The 23,355-nt window shown below is 36.8% G+C and overlaps 2 protein-coding genes across 2 annotated transcripts in view; one reads left to right on the top strand and one right to left on the bottom strand.

The window, feature by feature from the left end:
- Positions 1-1,459: 1,459 nt before the first annotated feature.
- On the bottom strand, positions 1,460-5,153 carry LOC122077354 (BTB/POZ domain-containing protein At1g67900-like). The gene is made up of 4 exons (XM_042643278.1): positions 4,492-5,153; positions 4,324-4,393; positions 2,966-4,234; positions 1,460-2,261 (listed from the first exon to the last, which is right to left on the bottom strand). The coding sequence occupies exons 1-4, from the start codon at positions 4,548-4,550 to the stop codon at positions 1,761-1,763; spliced, it is 1,899 nt and encodes a 632-aa protein (XP_042499212.1). The 5' UTR covers positions 4,551-5,153; the 3' UTR covers positions 1,460-1,760.
- A 12,732-nt stretch (positions 5,154-17,885) lies between these two features.
- The window catches only part of LOC122075966 (NAC domain-containing protein 73-like), a 6,465-nt gene continuing 995 nt past the window's right edge, over positions 17,886-23,355 (top strand). The window contains exons 1-5 of the mRNA XM_042641200.1: positions 17,886-18,035; positions 18,846-18,978; positions 20,228-20,414; positions 20,598-21,085; positions 21,604-21,924. Of these exons, the coding sequence (XP_042497134.1) occupies positions 18,028-18,035; positions 18,846-18,978; positions 20,228-20,414; positions 20,598-21,085; positions 21,604-21,924 (1,137 nt within the window). The 5' untranslated portion in view covers positions 17,886-18,027. The remainder of the gene's footprint in view (positions 18,036-18,845; positions 18,979-20,227; positions 20,415-20,597; positions 21,086-21,603; positions 21,925-23,355) is intronic.

Raw genomic sequence — 23,355 nt, 5'->3', positions numbered from 1 at the left:
CCAAAGGTTATATTGAAAAGTGGAACTGGAATTGCAACTATTGAATGAGGATGGTGACCTACAGAAAGAGATGGGTCATGGATTTATGGTCTCCTTATGAACTGCTAACGAGGCTCATTAAGTAATTTAAATTATCTATATTAAATGTTAGCAGAGTGAGCCTTCTATGTAGATATTGAACAATGTTGATTGTTCAAGAAACCATCTAAGTGAGATTCGGATTTCAGATGGATGGGAACTTCATCCATCCAAAAAGGAGGACAAAAGAAGATACACTCAACTCTTCCCTTTGAAGGAATTTAGAGTGAATCAGACTCAATTGATGTGGATTTTCAAAGTAAATCTTAAGAAGATTGAACCAAATTAAATACAGAAAGATGAAACAGGATTTTATTCAGTTTTGGAAATATGTAGGTGACAAGAACAGTATGGAAATGGAAACAACCTAATTAAATCTCAGTGTAGCAACTTTCTCATTGAGAAGATACATTGTCCAAGGGTTCCAAGAAAAAACATCTTCCAAAAGGCACAGATAGAATGGTAGAAGATAACATAATAATAAAACAATGTCATCAACACCATGGGTCCTCCAATATCTTTTTATATACAGCATCTCTCTTCTATCTCCTATTGTCACTCACAAGTACAAGGTGCTCCTACATCAAGCTCATAGTTTAATGTGGCAAACAAAGACGCATCAATAGCGATTAAATTTGGTTCATCTGAGGTTTATCTTGTATCTTTTTGATTTTCTTACTTGGTTGCTTGAAGTAGTGTCCAAGTTTTTCCTCTGTCCTATCCAGGTATCTTACAACTCATGGAAAGCTAACCCTCCCTTATGAATCACTCAACTGATCAATACAACATACTCTATAAGTATCCCTTCCTAAGAATTACCATTAAGTTCACATCTTATAAGCATTTTACTCCCAATGCCCGACTGAGGAAGAACTCTGATTAGAAAGTTTCCCCTCTTCCAAGCTGACCCAAACCCTGATGAGTAATATTAGGTGAATAAAATTGGAGATTTGGTAAGATGATCCTTCTAAAGTCGGGAAAATTTGGAAATTCAAAACACCAAGCTGCCCAAAACAGTACTCAGAAGATAATTAAGAAGCGATCGTATTTCAAAAATACAGGTATTAATCTATTGGATTTTTGAAGGTTTAGACATGTTTGTTCTTCAGAAGTCTGGATAATAGCAGGCATGACATTTTACCAGTCCCCCTCTAACTTAGTTGATTGGATTCTAACCAGAAGAATTCACAACATTATTAACAGAAATAAACAGGAGAAAATAAGGAAATTAGGTTAGTTTGATGTTTTATTCAAAAAAAAATCAATGCCTACATCCTAAACTGCATAATAAATAATTCCTGTGATGAAAATAAAGAAAGAAGCCAATATTGAATTTCACAAACATACAGGCCTCACTAAGCAGAATCTCTAAGTCTAAACAGAAAAGAGAAAGGGAACAATTGTTTATAAACAATACGAGTTTTAGATACAAAAATAACAATTGAAGTCCACTTTGGTCATTTACAAATCTGGGTTCCCGGCATTTCCCACAACTGGAAACCCCCAGGAGGATTTCCTCCTGTTTCCTGAAGATTTAGTTGTTTATTAGGATAAAGTACACCAGCAATGCAAAATGGGATTTGATTTCCTAGAGTTTACCAAGGATGTTGCAAGAAAACAAAGAGATAATGGATTGACCTACCCAATACCATTTCTCTGTCTAAAGGAACATGCATAGTAAATCAATGCCTTTCATTCATACTTCTGTTGATAGACCACAACTTACTGAACATTCTCTTGGGTCTAGTAGGAAGAGAACAGAAGGCCTTAAATTTAGAAGCCTTCCCAATTCCATCTTGCTGCACATCATTCTCACCCATTTCATTATCATCTTCGGCTAGCTTCATCCGTAGAGTTGATAGCTTTGACTTGGGAGATTTAAGGCCAGATACACTCCACTCATCATCTACCAGATCAGTGGTATTGGAGTCCAGGGGTTGTGGATGCCTTGATGGGTCATGTTCTTGTGCGGCTAGAAGTGCCTTGATGTTGCTAGGCAGCTCAGCCACATGGCCACCTGCCATGGCAGCACGCACTTGCTCGAAGAAAAGCACTTGTACCACGACCCTCAGAGGGAGTAACTCATTTTGTGCTGCATGCATGCATGCTTCCATTGAAAGCTTCTTGCAGTCAAGGATGCGGCACAGCCGTTTACGTTCAGTCTTGTTGAGGTTTGGGTGTGCCTGAATGATCAGAGACCGAAAGTTATATGCATTATATGTGACTTGTGTCTTTCTAATAAATGGGTAAATCCATACTTCAAGCATGATTTGTGCCAATTATTCTCTAAGAACAGACTTCCAGGACACAGATGACAGTGCCTAATACTTCTATTAAGGCTCCGTTTGTTTCGGCCTGGAAAATTTTCCCTGTAAAACTAAAATTTATTCTGTTTGTAAGATTACAGAAGTGAGCTCCCTCTTCAGACGCCCCTCCCAATCTTGTCCAAAGGAGCAGAAATTCTGGAGAACTTCATGTTTAATATTGGCCTATTTGATCTCCTAAGTGGAACTCATTACAGGAACATCCTGACTGCATGCTTGCATACATTCTAGGACTCATTTACCAAAAGAATCACCATGAGTGAATGGTGATGTCTGATTAGTTATTCAGTAAGCTAGGTGAACACGTTGAATATGATAGTCAAGATTGAATGTGATACCACTCTAGCATATGATAATCTAATGAAAAGTTACTGTCCAATGCCAATTCATGAATAGAAATAGGAAAACGGAAGAGGATTCAAGATAAAAAACTGGTTTTCTATTATGCATATTCTGCGTTAAACAGAGAAAAACTCTTAAGGGAGATCCTGGAGAAATTAATTCGCCGTAGAAGAGAATTAATAAGATGAAAATTGCACATATTATATTACACTGCAATTTACCTTGAGGTAAATGTCAATGGCTCCATAGAGATCATCATGATCAGGCCTGGCAAAGTCCGGAATGGCCTCGGCAAGTGCAATCATCTTTGACAGGGGCAAATTCACATCTCGAGCAACCTCTTGAAGATACCCATCCATAAGTTTTGCAACCTTCAATTTCGAGCTATGTGATGCTGAGGAAGACCTCCTACTCTCTTGGAACTCAAAATCAACATTCTCTGCAGATCGAGACCTCCTCCTTTCCAACACGAGCTTGGCTCTTGGAGGGCTAGTAGGGGGACTCTGACCCTGCAACCTGAATTGCTCCAATATGGTCATGACTATGTCAACATCATAAAGAGTATCGTTGGTGTAAGAGAGTGATGGTATCAAGAGATCGTCGACTGTAGCTTCCTCCAACTGAATTCCCACTCTTCTGGCTAGTTCCATCTTAGAAGAAGAAGAAGCACCAAGTATATTTGCAGCCTTTAAGAGCTTAAGCAAGAAGCTGCAAGAGATGGAACCTCTCTCCATTGGAAGTAAGCTCACTATAGATTCCAAGAGCAACCGATGCTTTGAGGTTATCTCTCCCATAGAATCCGAACAGTTGTCTGGTGTTGCTTGTTTGCTGCTGGCAATCCCATCTTTAGACATGGTGGGTAGCCATCGAAATGCATAAATCTGCAATGCCTCGCCGAGGAGATTAGAGGGTACCCTTCCACCAGATTTAATAGCAACCATGGTTCTCCAGTAAAGGTCTATACCCAATTCTGCTATATCTTCAGCCCACCATCCCTTTGGTGCAAGTCTGTGTCTCTGGCTCTCTGCTCCGTTGCAGGAACTATCATCTCTGCCCCCTCTGGAATAACTTCGTGACAAACACACCTTAGAGGGATGGGTCAGGACTTTTAACGCTATGGCATCAATACATCTACTTGTGATGCCAAGATCTTCTGACCACAAAGGGAAAGATTTGGTACTCTGTAATGTTACAATGGAGTCCTTCCATCCTCGGAAGATACATGAAGTCAAGAAAACTTCAAGCTTATATATGAGATTTCCCTTCTCTGCATCTTCGGTCATCTGGAGATACTCTGCAGCACATCGTATTGAAACAATGTTGAAGGCACTGAGGGTAATGGTAATGCCATAGCAGAACTTGGCACAGGTCTCAAAGGCGTCAACTCCGCCAGGGAAATCCGGAAGTTGGAGTGTTTGGGATTGGGAGGAGGAATCCGGTGATTCAAAGCATAGCCGCTGTAAGCGTAAGCATTTGGAAAACAGAGGAAACTGTGTAACAACAATAACCCAAAAGTGAATCAAACTAGTAGTATAAGAACCAAGAAGAGGGACTCCAGTGGACTGTTAATTTTGTTTACCTTGTGAAGCAGATACCTGAAACCCTTGATTTGAATTACGAGATCACTGGAGACTTCTGAGGAGACTGACCTGCATTTAGAGAAGAAAAGAGAGCTTATTTACACAACAAAGAACAAAAAAAACTCGAAGACGAAGAAGAGAGAATAATAATCCTTGTTTCCTCGTACCTTACGGCCTCAGTTGTGTAGAAAGTGTCAGGACGAGATCCAAGTTTCATATACTTCATTTTTGTGAACTAACTATTTCCAGTCAGGAGTTCCTCAACATGAGTGAAGAAGCAGGAACTCCCAACCCATGACATATGAGAGCTTCTTTCTTCTCCACTTGAAGAGCACTCCAAATCCCAAGTCAGTAGTAGTCTACAGGAAAAGGATATGTTCTTCTTGTACAGAAACGGACACAATTAACAGAACCCATTTGCTGCAACGATTATTCGCCACTTATTTGTTAACCAACTTGGAAAAAATCCAAGGAAACCTCAATCCCAAGCAAATAAGATTTTTCAGAAAAGTGGAAAAAGCTTAAGATTTTCATGGAAGAGGTAAAAAGAAATCCCAGAAGAGCTGCTGGTTTAATTGTTTAAGAAAGTATATGTAAAAACCCACATGTACATACTTAGTAAAGCAGAGAAACAGTGAAAAGGAAGGAAATCGAGAATTGATGTCATCTCAATCAAATCCCAAAAAATCCCCACATTTGATTTTGACATGGAAAACAGAGCAATGGATCCAAAGGAAACAGAGAAACAGAGCTCTCCAATCTACAGCAAGAAGAAATGAAGAATTGAAGACTACAAACTTCTCCACCATTTCCACAACTATTTGCACAAAGTGGAATGGTAGATGTGGTAATTCTGAATCATTGTACAGGTAGGACTTTAATTATTTTTTAAGAAAAAAAATCCTATGATTAAAGGTTGACACTTGTTTTTTCAATTAAATATTCCCATATATATTGACTTGAAAATTTTATTTTGCTAAATATTATGTCATTCAAAAATATGATAGGAATGCTTTATAAGGATTACAAGGTTTCTTCAACCACGGAGTAGAACATGGTCAGACTATCATATATATATATATAATAGATAAGACTTTTCTGACTAGATTGATGTTCGTGATACAGAAAACACAATGCAAGAATTAACATGGTTTTAATGACAACTCACAACCCAACCCAACCCAACCCAACCCATTGAAATGATCAATCCTCTAACCCCAATTCACAGGATAGTGATCCCCTCTATCCAATTTTTATAAAGCTGATTTCCCTTTTCCTTTCTCTTGCACCAAGACCAGCCTTTTGTCCCTTTGGGTATTATCTTTTTGTTTGGGGAGTGAAAGTTAAAAATGTGTAGACGTGAGAGACCTTCAAAGTTCAAACTGTGAAGAAGAGTGAAGAGCGGGTGGCCTTTAGGAGAGGCATGCACACGTGCTTAACCTGCAGCCCCACTTGTTCTCTTCACTCTTCATTGATCCACTCCACCACTTCCGTCATCCACACACACTCCCTCTCTCCCTCTCTCTCTCCTGTCACAGTGTTAAGCAAAGCCCAATATAATATGCCATTGCCAAAAAAGAAAGATCCCATTTCCCAGTTCCCACACATGTTGATAAAAGAGAGAGAGAGAGAGAGAGAGGGGAAAATGGATCATGTTCCTTGTTTTTTGTTGTTGCCTGTTGGTGTTGGTGATTATTTTATTACACAAAGTAAAATATTATAAAAAAAGTCTCCAGAAATGAGCAATTAGCATAGATTATACTATTTTTTTTTTTGGTAGAAGCATAGACTATACTACTTATGGTAATGTATTTAATGATCACATATTAAAAGCCCCTTGCATCTTACCTTTTCTTTGCATAGTTCTAAGCATCAGTATTGTATTGATGTATTGGTTGATACATATTGGTATCTTCTGACCGCAATCAATGGATCTGATTCTTTTACGGTTTGACAGGGATGGGAGTGCACATTCGACAATCTAGAGGACCTTGGGTATGAACCTCAAAACATGGATATGCATCTTGAGATGTTTCAGACCATAAGATGTGCTTTGTCACCCTTGCTGCGCTGTAGAAGAGCTCCATCCGTGATTGATATGACCACACATATTGATGCTACCTCTTCTCGCACTAATTACCATGACATCTCTCTCTCTCTCTCTCATATTCATATATGGTGACTCAAAGTGGTCCAGAAAATGAAGATTGGTGGGCTCAAATATTAGTTCAACCGTTCAACTCTCACTCTAGATGCCAGCAGAGGCTATGCCAACATTTGCTCTCTGTCTCTATCCTCTTATCACTCTCTCTCTCTCTCCTCCTGCCCCCTATTCACAAACTGTAAACCACTTCATGATTTCTTAATTTGATGGATTATTCATACCGTTAACTTAAAGAGAGCCCTCTCGCATAAATCTATGTCATCATAATCTACAACTTTCAAGTTTGAGCAAAGGAGAGAGGTTATTATTAGGTCGCAAATGTTGCATTTAATGAGGGATGAGGTAGAGGGTCTGAGTTGGACTTGCTTGTCTCCAAACATTTTCAACTTGTCAACTTGGATCCAAGAATTTAGTTTTTGGAATCTGTCGAAATTGGTCCAGATCGATTAATTTTGCCTTTATTTTTTGTATAAAGAATTTTTTTTTTTAATAATTTTACCCTTAATTCCAGTACTTATATCCAATACAAATTGATCAATTATTGATATCAATCTCAACGGTATCAATATGATATGGTTAATATGATCTATCTAACATTGATAATTAGATCAACCCAACCAAAAAAAAAATTATGAACACATCATCGTTTTCAACAATTACCATTTTCTTTTTTGATAAATCCAAAGAACACCATTCAACTTTAAGTATTAAGAAGAAAAAATTTTCCCAAATCAAATGGCCCCTCCGTCAGTGCAAAGGCCAATGAAGAGGCACAAATGAGCATCAATAAGGGTAATTTTTTTTTTTTTGTTGACAAAAAAAAAAAAAAACTCTAGACTCATCACCTAAACTAATTTCTTTTTCCAAGTCTTTTAAAAAAAAAAAAAAAAAATCATCCAAGAGCTTCTTAACAGTCTCTCCCTCTTATGTATAAATCCAATCTAAATATCTAATGGGGTTCTCTCATCAACAAATTACAGATGGGGTTGAGAAGGTGTAAATGAATGAATAAGACTCACTCATGTCTAGGCACAGTCATTGCCTCTCTATTCGACGGCCACCTGCCATGCTCCAAATTAATTTTAAGGAAACGGTTGTGTGAGTATTCCGGAATAAAGAAGTGTCATCACTGCCATTGGGTGTATGCATCCACATAGACCAATTTTTGTGGCAAATCCAGTGGGGTCTACTCTTCCCTCTGCGAGGGGGAGCAATCCGCACGCTGTAGGTGTCACTCTCCGTGCTACCCAACCGGGGGGATGCCAATCGACAACGCCTTCACTCACTGGGACCCACCCGTCTCTCTCTCTATATCAAATTAAAATTAATTAACCAAAATTTGTTATTTAATCAATCTAAGGCTGTAAGCTAAACTCAGTGTGGGGGACTGGGACTCTACTAGAAGAATAGAAAGGGAGAGGTGAGGGGCCCTCAGTGTCTCACTTAGCCTCTTGAAAAAGGTTTAAAAGCCAGTGGTGTAAGTGGTATCACCGGCTAATTTCAAAAAGCCGAAGGGTTCGTCATTCAAAGTCACTGCTCTGCCTAAAGCAACCCCACCCCCACCCTTCAATCTTCATTTCTTTATTCTTCCCTTTTAGTTTTCCTATCTTGGGGTTCAATTTTTTTTTTTTTCTTTTCTTTTAATTTAGTGGAATTAGAAGTAAGCTCATTACAATATATGTTAGAATAATTTCACATTGGCTAATTTTAATATCTAATTCTAAAGCTCAAGCTTTAAGATCAAATGATCATTCTTAACAGTAATTCATTCTATGATCGATATAGGATTAAATTCTCCTCATCTTCTTGACCATGGAACCTCTCGTTGCATCAACTCCCCAGTGTTAGGCCATGAAAAATCACAAGTTTTGATTCTTTAATATTATGTCGAGAATTCGAGGGTATAGCATGATTCAAAGAAATTTGACCGTGAAACTCGGAAGATGAATATGACTGCTTCAAACCCTTATCCTTTTTAGTATTTTTATTTTCTTAAACTATAATTGGATTGCAAATGATGTGTGTTTTGATCTTTCATTAATCTCTAATATATATGAACTTCTATTCTGGTCCACATGAATTGTAGAAAATGGATATTGTGGATAAGCCTTTCATGGGTGATGCAAACCATGCGTCACTATAGGGAGTTTGATACTATTTGATCATGAAATTTTGAAAGCCATTTGTATTAGTTTGGCCCACATCCATTGATCCCATCCTCACTCATCCCTAATATCTTGCTTTGCTAGTAGTAGTTGCTAGGCAGAGGCACTAATGTCTAAGGCATTAGGTGCAGAGAGGTTAGGTATTTGTATAAGTCTTTTCTTTTGACTCAGAGGATGCCTTGCCTCAAAAGATAATAACAAGGGAACTATCTGCTGCCTTTGATTTTACCATTGCTGAAAAGGATACATTAGGGGTTATTGACAAGCACAACTAATTAATTTGTCTTTAAGTTGTCATTAAGGTGTTAGTGAATTGTGAAAGAGATTCTCATTCCTGTTTGGTGGGTGGTGGGGACAAGCATTGTTTCAGAAATTTGAATCTCTGTCAATTTGAATTAAAAATCAATCGTGATTCTTCTTGATTCTGAATGTTTTGAACTAATTTTAGGGTTTTTGACACTGATTATGGACTATTTTTATCTGATTTAGATCAGGATCAGCATTGGTCAATTCAATCTTTTCATAACCCTCGACACAAAAATTAGACAATCACAACACAAAAATATATATAATTCGACAGTGTCTATAACAACAATAAGATGAAAGTTATTTCATTAACAATAGATAATAAGATCATAAGCTCTCTTCTTCTCACCTTTCTTTTCTATTTACAAAGACATCCATCACTGTTTGATTTGGCTTCATAGGAGGTAAGGACCCGTTTGATTTTGATTCTGTTGTTTCTATGTCTAGAAACAACAGAAACACATAGAAACGGTTTTTTCCGTTTCTATGCTAAGAAATGAATTTTTTGGAAATATAAAAAGGTGTTTGATTTTTTTTTTCCCGAAACGTTTTCAACAGTGTAGTTGGGTTCAAGATACGAGTGAAAGCACGACTTTGCAGATATGCAACTCATGAGTGAAGGCACAAAGTTATAGATATGCAACTCATGAATGAAGGCATGACGTTAGAATTGCAAGCATGCTTTGTGAGGATGAGCTTCAGAAGGATGATGAAGACAGTCCACAACTGTGAGCTTCAGACACCTAGGTTGGAGTCGCCGCTTCTGGATAGTGAGAAATTTCAACAATGGATTGGGGATGGGTAGGTCGAGTGGAGTATCGAGTTTTTCACAATTTTTGCCCCTTCCACTTGTTTTTAGAAACAGAAAAATAAGTTTAACTTGTTTCTTCATTCCTATTTTTAGACATAGAAATAAATGTAAATTTCTAAATCTATTTCAAAAAACAAGTGAAACAAAACAGAAAAAATGAAACAGTTTCAAAGGTGTTTTTCTGTTTCTAAGCGAAAAAAAACAAAAAGGAAAAAACATGTTTGTCAAAATAAAATCAAACGGCTACTAGTCTCACCAGATAAATGATGATGGTGGATTCATGTCTTTAATTTGCCACGTGTTTTTCTATGCCCATATACATGCCACATGGGATGTTGCCATCTTGCTTGAAATATCACCCGGATGTAGCACCTTTTACAACATTAAAGTCTTCCTTTTAATTCCTACCAAAAGCTTACCCCAAAAAAGAAAATCCTAACAAAATGAAGGACGGAAAGGAAAAAAACAAGAAATGTCATTTTTTCAATTAATTTGTTCTTCAAAGACCTTTATTGCTATCATTATGTCTCTTCTTAACATTATTTTCATAGCACTACGCCACTACGTGTAAAGCCTACCTTCTAATAAGACTTTTTTAGAGGAAAAGACCAACCCTGCCTCACTCTCGGTGCCTGACTAATAATCACTTATCGAGTTTATTCAATCGATTTTTATTCATTTATAAAGTATTTTATAAGGGAGAGGAATAGCTATCACTCTAGGGTGCAGTTTCCCACCAATGACGAGATAGAGAATCGAATTACTTAGTAAATAGTGTGTATTTTTTTTTTTATTCAGAAGATAATGTATAAGATCCGACAATGTGCATAAAATTTTCACACTACTTTGGTAGCAATTTTTTTTCCATTTAATAATTACTTGTTGGGTGAAAGAACTCTACCAATCTCACTTAGAGTACGTCAAACATGTAGGCCAATGTGAGAGTGCACGAGAGTTTCTTCAGCACACACAAGGGGTAGCACTGTCTTTTCAAACTTGCACAAGTTTTGGCATTTCCTACTTCATACTGACAAGATTCTTTTTTCCTTATTTTTTTTACCTTAAAAAGAGAAAGAAAGTTTGCTTATATGAAAATAGTTATACAGACTATCAGTGTGAACAAGTCCTCTCACACACTCTCTCCTTTTGACAAGTTCTCTCATTCTTGGCATGTGGACTCCTTGATGATGAATCGTGTGACAATTGGTGGGGATTCTATTAAGTGATGGTAGTGTATGAATTATCCCTTTTCCCCTGCTACTTATATTTAGAGAGAATACTTACATAAAATGTCACACCTCATGTCGTCAATCCACAATCAAATTGGCATGAATCCATTTAATCTAGCTGAGAAAAGATTCATTAAAAAAAGGTGCAACCCATTCTCTTTTCTCCATATAATAACTTTTAAGCCCCTATGCACCAAACCATTTCGTTTATCTTTATTGATCTGTTTCCTATGCCACTTGATTGAAAACCCTCTCCCAATTTAAAATTAGCAATACAAATTAGAGATGATAATGGAGATTCCCTTATCTTTTCTATTTCCACTCATCTAGGTGTATGTATGTTTGAGATATATGATGTCACAACGACAGGAACCTGCAATGAGGTAGACTTGCAACGAAATTTCAGTCTCTTTCAGCATTTTCTCTAATGGTCCTAGAGATATGAATTCCTCTATGATAATCTCTCTCTCTCTCTCTCAAAAGAATTAAAATCACGTATTTTAGTCTTCCTTTGCTCATGGTGAATGGATTAATAATTCTAATTACCAATTTAAAAAGAATGGATTGCTAATCTTTTTGACCGTCTAAGACATAGAATAATGCGTTTGATCCTATGTTTGACTTTTCGTCCTCCTAACTAATCACTACATATAATTACTCAATACTCATACTCTCTGTCTCTGGAAGCAATGCTTGCTATGCATAGTCTTAGACTCTTATGTCTTGAATTCTGTAATGTTTTATATAAATTTTTTTTTTTTGACTAATGACATGTATTTTTTTTGGTAAAAAGCAAGGTATTTAGGTCTTCAATATGACTTGTCCTGTGGAATCACATGGACCGAATCATATTGAGGGTTGAATACTTGAATGAGAATCAAAACCACATACATTCTGAGGCAAAGGTCCCTTGCCAACTACGCTACTTGAGGTTAATATTCTATATAATTATTTTTGAACTTGTATTTTTATTTGGGTTGAATTTTAGGGCCATTACATATACAAATTATAATTGTAATTAAGTGGTGATTAGGGTTTTTAAGTTCTCTATGTGTTGTCTTTATGTGGAAAAGTCCAAATACAAGCAAGAGAAATCACTTTACAAGGTGGAGAATGATGTAAAAAGTTTCTTTGACTTTCTCTCGATGGATGTAGGCATTTATACTGAACCATATAAATTCATCATGTTGTGTATTATTGTTTGCTTAATTTCTTTCTGTAGATGTAAATTCACCTCAATTTCACAATGCCCCAAAAAAAAAAATACCAATGGGAGGGGGGGGGAATTTTGCTACCACCAAAGTCTCCCAGCCAAGTAAATGAAATAATTCACTTTCTCTTTGGATTTACAGATATCCTTCAAGATTTCATTTCTTTGACAGCAAGCCTGGATATCAGAAAAACTCTTAGAACCCAAATAATAGCAAAATTTCATCCCAACAAGAGGTTACTACTCAAAATGGATTAATGGTACGTACGTATAGTGCTTGTAGCTAGGAGTGGACAATGAAACACACACACAGCAATGAAACTCTCTTTGATTGGTCCTTTTCCATAAAACAAAAAAAATGGCATGCAACGCAACGCATGCTAGACAGCATGAGTGTGATGAAGACACATTATTCTTTTCCTTTCTGTAAATCTATTATCACTTCTGAAGAATAATAATATCCACAGAGAAGGAAAAGATGATGCTTAGACATGGAGGATTAATAATATTACAGAGACTTAAGTGCATCATTAGTGTTACTAACTGTTTTAAGTGCATCATTAGTATTACTAATTACCTGTCCCACTCCCACCATGCATGACTCGATCCTTCCATTTTCTCTTCTTAAAATTTCTCCTCTCTACCCTACATTTATTTCAAACTCATCTTGCTCATACTGTTTTTCTCTATAAGGGAGAGTGGCGAAGGGTCTTGTCCATCACCTGACTAGATATCATGCATCCTTAATCATCAGGTTCATCTTTAGTTACAACTACTATACCTAACAAAGGTGTCCTCTTGAGGTAATCTCAAGGCTAATAATTAAGAGTTTTCCTCTCTCTCTCTCTCTCTCTCTCTCTCTCTCTCTCTCTCTCTCTCTCTCTCTCTCTCTAATATTTATTGACACAATTAGCTATCCCAATGATATGAACTGCTAAAGTATGCTTTTGAATTCCAAGACTCAATATTTACGATCACAACACCAATCATTCTACACTTATGCAAAGGAAATGCTTAGTTTCCTGTTTCCCTTTGATTTGCTGAACTGTGATCCTTACTTTTGGTATAATGTATTGAGATTAAGTTCCTTTCTTTTTTGTTGCTTGGCCCATTGACAGAATTTTTTTTTTTTTTTTTTTTTTTTTTTGGGGTGTTGGTTCAATAACTCAGTGATGGATCTGAAGGACCTTTCAAATTTGTTGAGTTTTATTCTTTCTTTCAAATATATTTGTTAGTAGAAGTAGGAATGGATCCCCCCCAAATAAAAAAACAAAAAAGAAGAAGAAAAATTGATCTAACATCATGAGTTTTTTTTTTTTTCATCATAATGCAATTAGTGATTATGTGTCCATCTCTATCCTCAAATTCAAAATTTTTTATTTTTTATTTTTATTATTTCTTGACAACAAAAAAATGGCCCAAGTAATAAATATTGCATACTTTTCTTTCCTACATACCTAGCGATTCTCGTAAGAGCCTCTTGATCATCAGTCCTAAATGAAAATTGTTCACAATGATAAGGGATACAATCAAGTTGCAGATTATTCAACTAATTTTGGATTTTGTTCATTGTGAATTTAAAAAATTTCAGAAGCAAGAGACTCTGACTGGAAAGCAAAGTAAAAAAAAGATTTTGAAGAGTGCTATTTTACATTTCAGTGATGCTTTGACTATTCTAGCTTCAAACATGTTTGCGGGAATCAAATGAACCTACAAATTATTTTGCTTCTTTTTCATATGGGGATGAAGAACTCCTCATGTCATATATCGTCTAATATCTTGCTTTACAAATCAGTCTTGTACAAAAAGATGATGATTATTGTATTTATCATAAATTATAATTCTTCGATCTTCATTGAAATTAATCTTTATCTTACGTATCCAAAAAAAAAGGGCACCTCTTTCTTTATAAAGTAAAGAACAGAGAAGAATTTCAAAATGTAAACTTTGATTGTCAATGTATCTTTGCTCCTTTTCTTCTTTTTTCCCCTTCTTTCAAAAGAAGAAATTAAGCTTGAATTCAAGCCAAAGTCATCTTGTAAGGGTATCTCAAGGAAAGGGAAAAGAAATGTAATGATCAATCATAATTATGATATTCAATGCCTTTTTATTTTGTGGTATAAGGATAAAAAAGTGCAAATCTACATCGGAATCGGCCAACACAGATAAACATCAAGGTCCTTTAGTTTACACTTATGTTCTTACATAGAAAGGTATGGTCATGGACAATCCAAAAAAATAAAAATAAAAAGCTATGAGGGTTGCTTTTCGTCTCCGTCATTCAAATCTTTAGATAAAGTAGAACGATGTAGTATCTTTCATATATCTTTCTAAGATTAATTTGAATCATTCAATGACAATTATCTCACTATTTATCAAGAACCCATCTTTACGCGATGCTGATGAAATGTTATAATTCCCATCATAGTGTTTCAACCAAGGATTATAAGATTAAATTTTTAAAAACTTGATGACTCCAATTGGTTAGAACTAAAGTGAGATAAATTTTTCTTGGTTGAACTGATATGTGTGTGTGAAAGAAATCTGGTCAATAAGATATTTGGTTGATAAGAGACTTGATGTAAGGTGATGCCAAAATATAAGGAAGGTGAGAAATGATTTTCTTTTCTGAATTCCAGTAGAGAATGATGATTCAGGTAACTAAAAAAATGATGGAATTTTTCTGAGGCCACTGTGAATGAGCATCAATTTACCGTGGCCCATTAAAAGCATACAATAGAGGGAGGAGATTAGGGATCACATCCTGAGTGTCACTTTCTTCACCAATCAGTGAAAGAAAACATTTTCCCTAAAAAAAATATTAGAAAATGTGTGGAGAGAGAAGAATTGGGCTGGTGTCAGGGCCATACGGTCAGGCATTTAAGCATTACATAGGCTGGCAATACACAGAGAAGCCAAGTTAGCGATGGATTTGGGTTGGGCCTACGAACTAAGGATTTGAGGAATATCAGAAGCCCAGTACAAGATCACACGTGGGAATTTGTCTTTCTGTCCTCCTGATTCTTTTCCACTTGTCCCCATCTATTTACAACCCCCTTGTGCGGATAAAAGAGAATATTTATCGTTTTGTAAAACTTTTGAATGAGGGAACAATGAGAGTGACCACTCATGGAAGCCCACTTGGCCATTCAAGGACTTGTCCACTTGGCCACCACATCAATCCACCCATGCATGATAGTCACTTCACTGTCTCTCGTCGGATAGTATAGCGATTGGTTATGCCAAATGCCTACTTGAAATTACATAGAGACAACTTCTATATCTCACTTGTTTGGTTGATTTGAAGCATAAACAAGAAACAGTAACATATCGACCTGCCACGTGGCACCATTTTGGTTTTAGGAACCAACCAACGTATGCCACGTGCATAGTCCTCTGATTTTTGGGCTTTTGGGGCCAATTTTTTTTTTTGGTGGGCTTTTCAAAATGTGGACTTACAAGTAGAGCCCCTTGCCATTCCCAAGTTCTGTCTTCCAATTCCATCAGAGCCTACCCATGGTATAATGGACCTTCTACTTAATGGGCTCTTTTTTCTCCTCCATGAGACCCAAAACCGATATGTCCATTGGACCAAACTAGGCCCAATTTGAGCTGATTAAATTACTGTACTTGGGCCAGAATGAGTCTCGTGATTTAAAGGGCTGGGTGGGTCTGGCCTCTCTTTACACTTGATGTGCCATAGCCAGTTAGCCCAACTGGTTCGATAAAATACTCATTTTTAATTAAAAAAATAAAAAATAGTCTTTCCTATCCAACAGGTCTACGAAGTTTTTTCTATTGCCACGTATCATATTCTAAGTGTTTAAATTTAGAATTGGAATCGAAATTCAGAACCGACCGTTTAAAAAAATTGGTTTGATTTTGGTTTTGAAAAGTGAAATCTCATTCCGTTAGGTTTGGTTTTGCTTTAAGATTAAAATACTAATTGAATCGAATCAATAAAATGTAACTCTTATAAATCAAACTTAAAATTTACCCAATTGAATTATATAAAATAAGATTAGAGAGGTATTCTATCTTCATGAGGTTGTGATTTTCTTCACAACTTTGTTTCAACACTTAATCCATTTAAAAACGAATTTAAACTGAATTATCAAAATCTTGTATGAATTCGAATGAAACTATTACAGAAATTGAATAGGGTTTTGATTTTTTATCTGATTAATATCGGTACAATGTCGGTTTTCATTGGGTTCGGTCTGTTGTTTTATTTTTGGCCAATGCATTTGGATGGTCCGGTTTGGTTTCAGATTGAAGCTTTATGGAATTGGTAGAAATCAAAACCAAACTAATAAGAAAACGGTCCATGCTGAATTAGCTGATCTCGATTGATTCAATGGGTTCGATCCGAACTTAGATACCCTTAGCCACAATCAGGTTTTCAGAACAATTGTCCAGTGCAATTGGTGAACTGTAATGTGCATAAAAGTTTTTTCCAGTACCGATGTTGTATTGGATTCAATGGATTGTGAATATCTGTTCAAAGAATCCAATCGGCATCAAGGAAAGCTGACTTGGTAGAACCCCCCGATCCATTGATGTGACACTGAGACCGACCCTCCCAAAAATCGTTTATAACTCACTACAATGGCATATCAGTGCCACTGTTAGTTAAAACGGGAACGGCAACAAAACAAAAATGTACGGTACGAGTTTTAAACAGATAAAAAGGACGAACGGTACGGTCAAAAAAAGGTAAAAAAAAAACAGGGAACTGCAAATGGACGAAAACGAACGGTACGAGTATTAAACGTGTAGTTTAAAAAAAAAACGAAACCAAAAAAACGGTAGTATACTCATGCAATTTGAGAGATTATTACTTGTATACATGCATCTAATATTCCAAAAGCTCTAGGAGTCCCAAGATAAAATGGCCCAATGGACTACAAGAAAATGAGATGTTGCTAGCTTTAGCTTCTCCTTACTCAATGGGCTATAAGAAGATGAGATTTTTCTCTTATAGATAGTATGGAAGTTAAAAACAAAAAATCAAGTATCATATTGTCTTCACTTTTCACTTTTACTAATAAGTTTTTTATTTTATTTTATTTTATTTTTTAATTAATTAAATTTTTTTAATAAAATTCATATTTTACCCTTAAAAAACGGATACGCTTTTAAAATAGCCGTTTAAAACGGATTATTTTGTTGTTTCCGTTTTTTTCTGGATTGTATAAAAGCATACAGGAAAACCCGTTTTAAACGGCAAAAAAACGAGAACGCGTTTTAACTAACAGTGATCAGTGCCGAGGCTCTGATGCACTGGACTTCGGACATCCTTATTATCCCATCCAAAGGGCATCTAATCTATAACTCATCCATATAGGGATTTGGTGGGATCCATTAGATGACCGGTTTTAATCCAATCCACCTGTGCTTATTGGATGACGTTTGATATGTGTGTCAACTTAGGGTACTGTATAAGGTTTCCTTATATGGCTTGGGGAGCAAGTCAGCTAGATGGTCTGGACTCTGGAGTCTAGTCTTCCCTACTTTACTGCAAGGATTCACTGCATCGCGTTCTACGTAAAATGAAACCGAACCTAAGGCTCGTATATAGGTTCGGTCAACGGTGGTCATTGGAGAATTTCACCCGAGGCTATCGCTTCGAAATCGAGCCTCTCTCCGACGTTACCTGAGCTAGTTTTCCCGCTCTTTCTTCACTCGTTTACTTCAACCAGTGGAGAAGGGGAAAGTTCATATCAAACTCCTCTTTCCCTTCTAACTTTTCAGTCTCTGCTCTCCGCTTCTGTCGCCCAACTCGTTCTCTTTCACTCTCCCTCCTCCTCTGTATGATATGCCGAAGTAAGAATTCGAATGCCTACTTTTCTATTGTTTGGAAGAATTTATGATTGATTCATCGTCTTCAATGTAGAACTCATATGTGTTTGATTTTCCGATCTGAAATCTTTCAAAATTGGAATTATCGTCTTATTTTGTCCTCCTTTGTGCTTGCTTGAGTTGAGAGATCTACTTCACTGGAAGATTTTCTTAATTGATTCCCTCTCTCAGATTTTTTTTCCCCTAGAGCCTGTGCTTATTCTTCAAATTGTAAGTGAAATCTACGAATGTACAGGGGATCGTTATTCTCATTGGGCTTTTGACATCTCCAATGAGAAATCGTCTTGTACATAATATCGAGTGAATAAGATAAATATAAAACAGCCCAAGGCATCAAATCTCCCTTTATGGTAGCTCGACCTTTTCAGTTGCAGAGTAGAGTGAAGCTTCTGATGTTTGATTAAGCAACTCTCGGGGTATTATTTATTTATTTATTTTGGGTGGGGGGGGGGGCACTTCTTTTAGGCTTTAGTTATAATATTGCTCCTCTGCAACATTTCCTGCCCATTTAATCTAAGCTTTCAAAGGGAATAAAACGGACACTTATTTTCTTCGCCCCATCGCTTGCAGCTTTCTGGTATACATTTCCATTGAAATTAATAGTTTTTGAAGTTTACTGTTTAGGTCTTGTGTTGTTATATCAAGTTGGACATTCCTCATGCATGAATGCTGCTTGCTAAACATTTTATTGTTCATGAAGCAATTCCCTTTTAGGAGTTGATATATTCTATGGTCAACAGTTTACTTTAGCTTTGTAAGACATGATTTGTGCAGGACATGGCTTATTGACAGTAGAACAATCGCGAGGAAAGTTAAAAATGCCACCCAATTCTCTGCATCTCAAACCAAAGAAAATGGGGCATATCGGGAATGCCCTAATTGCCATCATCGCATCGATAACAGTGATGTAAGCTTTAAATGTGATAACCTTTTTTATGTCTTCATGCTGAGAATTTTTCATCATCACATTATGTAAAAAGAGATTGAGATCTAATCACCAGTGTCACTGATATCTAAAGTAAAGTTCATTCGGTCGTGTCACAAACTTATGCTGATGCTTTGATGCCACTATTTAGTAGAACATTATGGGTGTGATGCACTGCACTGCAATTCTTTTGTTGCGCATACCACATTGCAATTTAGATTACATGGTGCAAATTGGGATAAATTCTTAACATTAATGTGATAGGGGGGAAGGATGTGTAAGCACGGAATTTTGGCATGGTTCTTGTAATATTTTTAAGTACTTAAACTCATATTACGGTAGTTGCAAAAGGCAATTAACCAAGCATAACTGGGTGATTGGAGCTGTGCCTTCTATTCATCTGTTCTTTCAGTTTCTTTCCACATCTTTGTCACATTCCCAGTATACTCTTCTCACGCATTATCTCTGTTCCAAGTTTATTTGCGTTTATGTTCCTCTCTGTATATTACATGTTCCACTATTCCTCTGTTTGAAGCCGAGAATTAGAGGGAAGGGTAGTATAGTGGAATATGATAAAGATTAATGTTCTGGTGCAATCCTATAGCAAGTTTAAACTCTTCTCCTTTAATTTTGGGAAATTGTTTCCATAATATCGGAATCAGCTATTTGCTCAATGCAGAGATATGAATGGTTTAGTCTGACTGTGGGATAGATGGAGACTTCCATAAGCCCCAACTTCGAGGACCCTTTTCGTTGTTTCTTTAGAACTTCCTGTTCTCCAAACAGAATTAAATTTTGAACAATTTTGATTCCTCTTATATAAACTTTATTTATAAAAAAATAAATTATATTGACATCCTGTGAAGTAAGATTGAACTGAAAGTTTCCATGACTAGATGGTATGTCCAGTTACTTTAGGCACTAACAGGATTCCACATGGCAGTTGTTGCTGACTCTCTGGATTGGCTTACTTGTCCTAATCTCCTCTCTTTTACTTCTTCTTCTTCTTCTTCTTCTTCTTTTTTTTTTTTTAATTTTTTTTTTTAAGTAATGGGTTTCTAACTGTAACAATAACAGAACCTGAATCAGTACCTAGTCGTAAGAAAGAAGAGAAGAGAAAAGAGGAGAAGAGAGAAGTCGATGGAATAGATGGAGCTAATGTTTATATGTAGATGATATTTGAAATTGTAAGTAATCATTTTTTTTTTGCTATTGAGCTTGTAATGTGCAGGTTTCACTTGAATGGCCAGGCCTGCCTGCTGGTGTAAAGTTTGATCCATCCGATGTAGAGCTTTTAGAACATTTAGCAGGGAAGGTTGGACTTGGGAATTCAGTACCACATTTTTTTATTGATGAGTTTATTTCGACACTTGAGGGGGATGAGGGAATTTACTATAAGCATCCCAAAAATCTTCATGGTAAGTTAGTTCACAGAAATAGTTAAACCAGGCTGAGGACTACTGATGAAGAACACAACTAATACACTTTAAAATATAAAAAAAGTAGATTGTGTGGATAATAGGTATCTTTTATTTACGGCAGACAGAAGTATGTTTATCTCTTCCATGAGGCTTGATTGCAATTACCATATCTTATTTCAGGTGCGAAGAAAGATGGAAGCCTTGTCCATTTCTTCCACAGAACAGCTAATGCATATGCATCTGGCCACCGCAAACGCCGCAAAATCCAAAATCAAAATTGTTTGACAGAAGAGGATGTCCGCTGGCATAAGACTGGTAAAACAAAGCCTGTAATAGAAAATGGAGTTTGTAAGGGATGGAAGAAGATAATGGTTCTCTATGAATGTTCCAAAAAGGGAACCAAGCCTAAAAAGCTCGACTGGAAGATGCATCAGTACCATTTAGGAATGGAAGAAGATGAAAAGGAAGGTGAATATGTAGTTTCCAAAATTTTCTATGAACAGCAGCAGAAGCAAAATGATAACAGTGATGTCAATCTGGCCAGTGAACAACCTGATAGAGTGACAGGGGATGCCAGTCCAAAGACCCCCAGGACAAATACTCCTAATCTGCATCAACGAGGGAAGCGTCCTTTATCTGATGAAGACAATGAAGACAATGTAGATAATGTAAGCTACTCAACCTTTGCTAGCCATTTTGAATTTCATACTGTTGGATGAGGGAATATAAATTCTCATTGGTGAGCTGTTAAGGATGGTCAACCAATGGCATGTGATTTGCATGGTCTATGGTGCATCTATCTGGAGTGGACCAATCACCGATCACTTGGAGACCTGCTAGAAAAATTGTCCCAACTTAGTTATACCCATCATATCAATCTCAATCTCATGTTGATTATCAGTTAGGTGAATTTTTATGGCATAATCTCCAATGGGACCCATCCGGTGGTGTACGCGACCTGCCTGCAAGTGAGGCATATAGAGTTTTCTTATCCACCAATTGTAATATGCGTCTTGCTTAGGATAGCTTCTACTTTGCATTAAGGATAACAGTCGAAACATATTTTTGGAAAATGATCAATACTCTTTGTACCTTTGCCTTTAAATGTAGTGCTGAATGAGCCATCACTCAGATGAACTTATCTTCCATTATATGGATCCTCACTGAAAGTTTTCTTGTAAATTAGGAATCTGGGTTCATCCAAGAGATACCTCGATCCCCTCTGCCTGCTATTCGTCTTGATGATGACAAGGTGGACATTTCATGGATGGCAGGCGAATCTCAGGCTGTCGAGAACCCTGATCCAAATGGCATGAATGACTCACTGTTGTGCAATGAAATTCTTGATTTTTATGCTCCTATTGATAATCCAGGAGTAAGAAATGACCCTTATTTCCTGGACTTCAATGGTAGAAGGATGGATGCAGCTGAAGGAGATGCCAGCACCGACAACGGAATACCTGACCTTGATGGCATAGATCTGGGCACACCAGATTTTGAGCTTGCGGTAAGCCTTACTTTCTACCTTCTTCTAGTAAAAGTAAGCTTTTAGTAACCTTTTACTGACGGTTGTTTACTAAGTGCATAGGAGGGAATGAATGCCTTATGGTGCACATGTGAGGGAATGAATGTTTGGATCATCATATAAGGTCCCATCCTATGCATGAAGTTTGTCTCCACTTTGTTCACCTTGTTACCTGCATCCTGTTGGTGCAAATGTTCTCATGAAAGGGACCCATGGGCTCCATATTTTTCCATAGAACACATTTTTAGGACGAGCACTACAAACCAGAATCACAGTCTTTAGACTGAGGCGTAGGGCAGAAACTTAATATGATTACAACTTGCAAAACGACAAACCCGATGGGGCTAAAACAAACAGATATTAGAGTTCCTAATAGGGTGATTAAGTGGTTAAAATATCAAAGAAAAACTAATGGTTAGATAAGAAGAAACATGGCGAAAAGTGTAACTAAAATATATTAGAGTTCCTCAAAGAGAACCAATGGTTAGATAAGAAGAAACACCCATGGACAGAAAATAGTAAGTAAAGAGGGCTAGCATAACTCATAATATAGCAGTACGGTGGACATCTGATAAGGGTAGAATGGAGTAGCTAGAAAAGGGAATAACTGAGTGAAAATTCAACTCAATCTGATCGGTAGATTCTCAGAAAACAAGGACTGAAGTTCAGATATGTACGCTGTCTCAAATAACCCTATCTCAGTATGTACTTCAATAGAAGATGAGAGGAGCTATTAGAGCAACAATAGAGAGTTAAATAAATCATAAAAGAAGTTAGCTGCTGGAATGCCTGCAGAACAGAAAAGAAAGAAGAAAACGAAAGAGAAAGATATGGCTTGGCTTCACCACCTTCCCTCCAAAGCCTCACCACTTTGGCTGCAACTGAATCACCACAGCACACTCACATAGAGTTCTTTTTTCAAAACCATCAAATCTGTGGGTTAGCGGGTTAGCTGCCCCTTATTTTTCTTTATAATAACCAGTGGCCACAATTCAAAATTAGCAACGGTTCTGGCTTCTGTTGTTTGGGGTTACTTGGCTGCCAAGATATTTAGGAATTCCAGAAAGAAGATCCCTTGCTATTACAAAATAAAAAACTTACTTGAATAAAATAAAGACTCGTTTAGTTGCTACGACTTTTAACGACTAAGTGCCTATCACAAGGATAGAAACTAAAATAAAATAGTAACTCCACATGTCGCAACAACAGAGGCCCTCATAATCATCCAAAGTAGAAACTAAGGAAACAGCAACTGCTAAATGATAATTCCAAGCTACAAGATTTTCAGTCCACACAAGCTGTCTTCAGTGGACCCACACACAGTCCTTATGAACAGTACCACATGAACAATACTTCTTCCTCGAACTGTGTCAATATGACAGTGAATCATTTTTGTTTTTGTTTTTTTTTTTT

This window comes from Macadamia integrifolia, chromosome 4 (assembly GCF_013358625.1).
Source record: "Macadamia integrifolia cultivar HAES 741 chromosome 4, SCU_Mint_v3, whole genome shotgun sequence".
Lineage (NCBI taxonomy): Eukaryota > Viridiplantae > Streptophyta > Magnoliopsida > Proteales > Proteaceae > Macadamia > Macadamia integrifolia.
The sequence above is the reverse complement of the archived record's forward strand: the minus strand, read 5'-3'. Positions and strand labels throughout refer to the sequence as shown.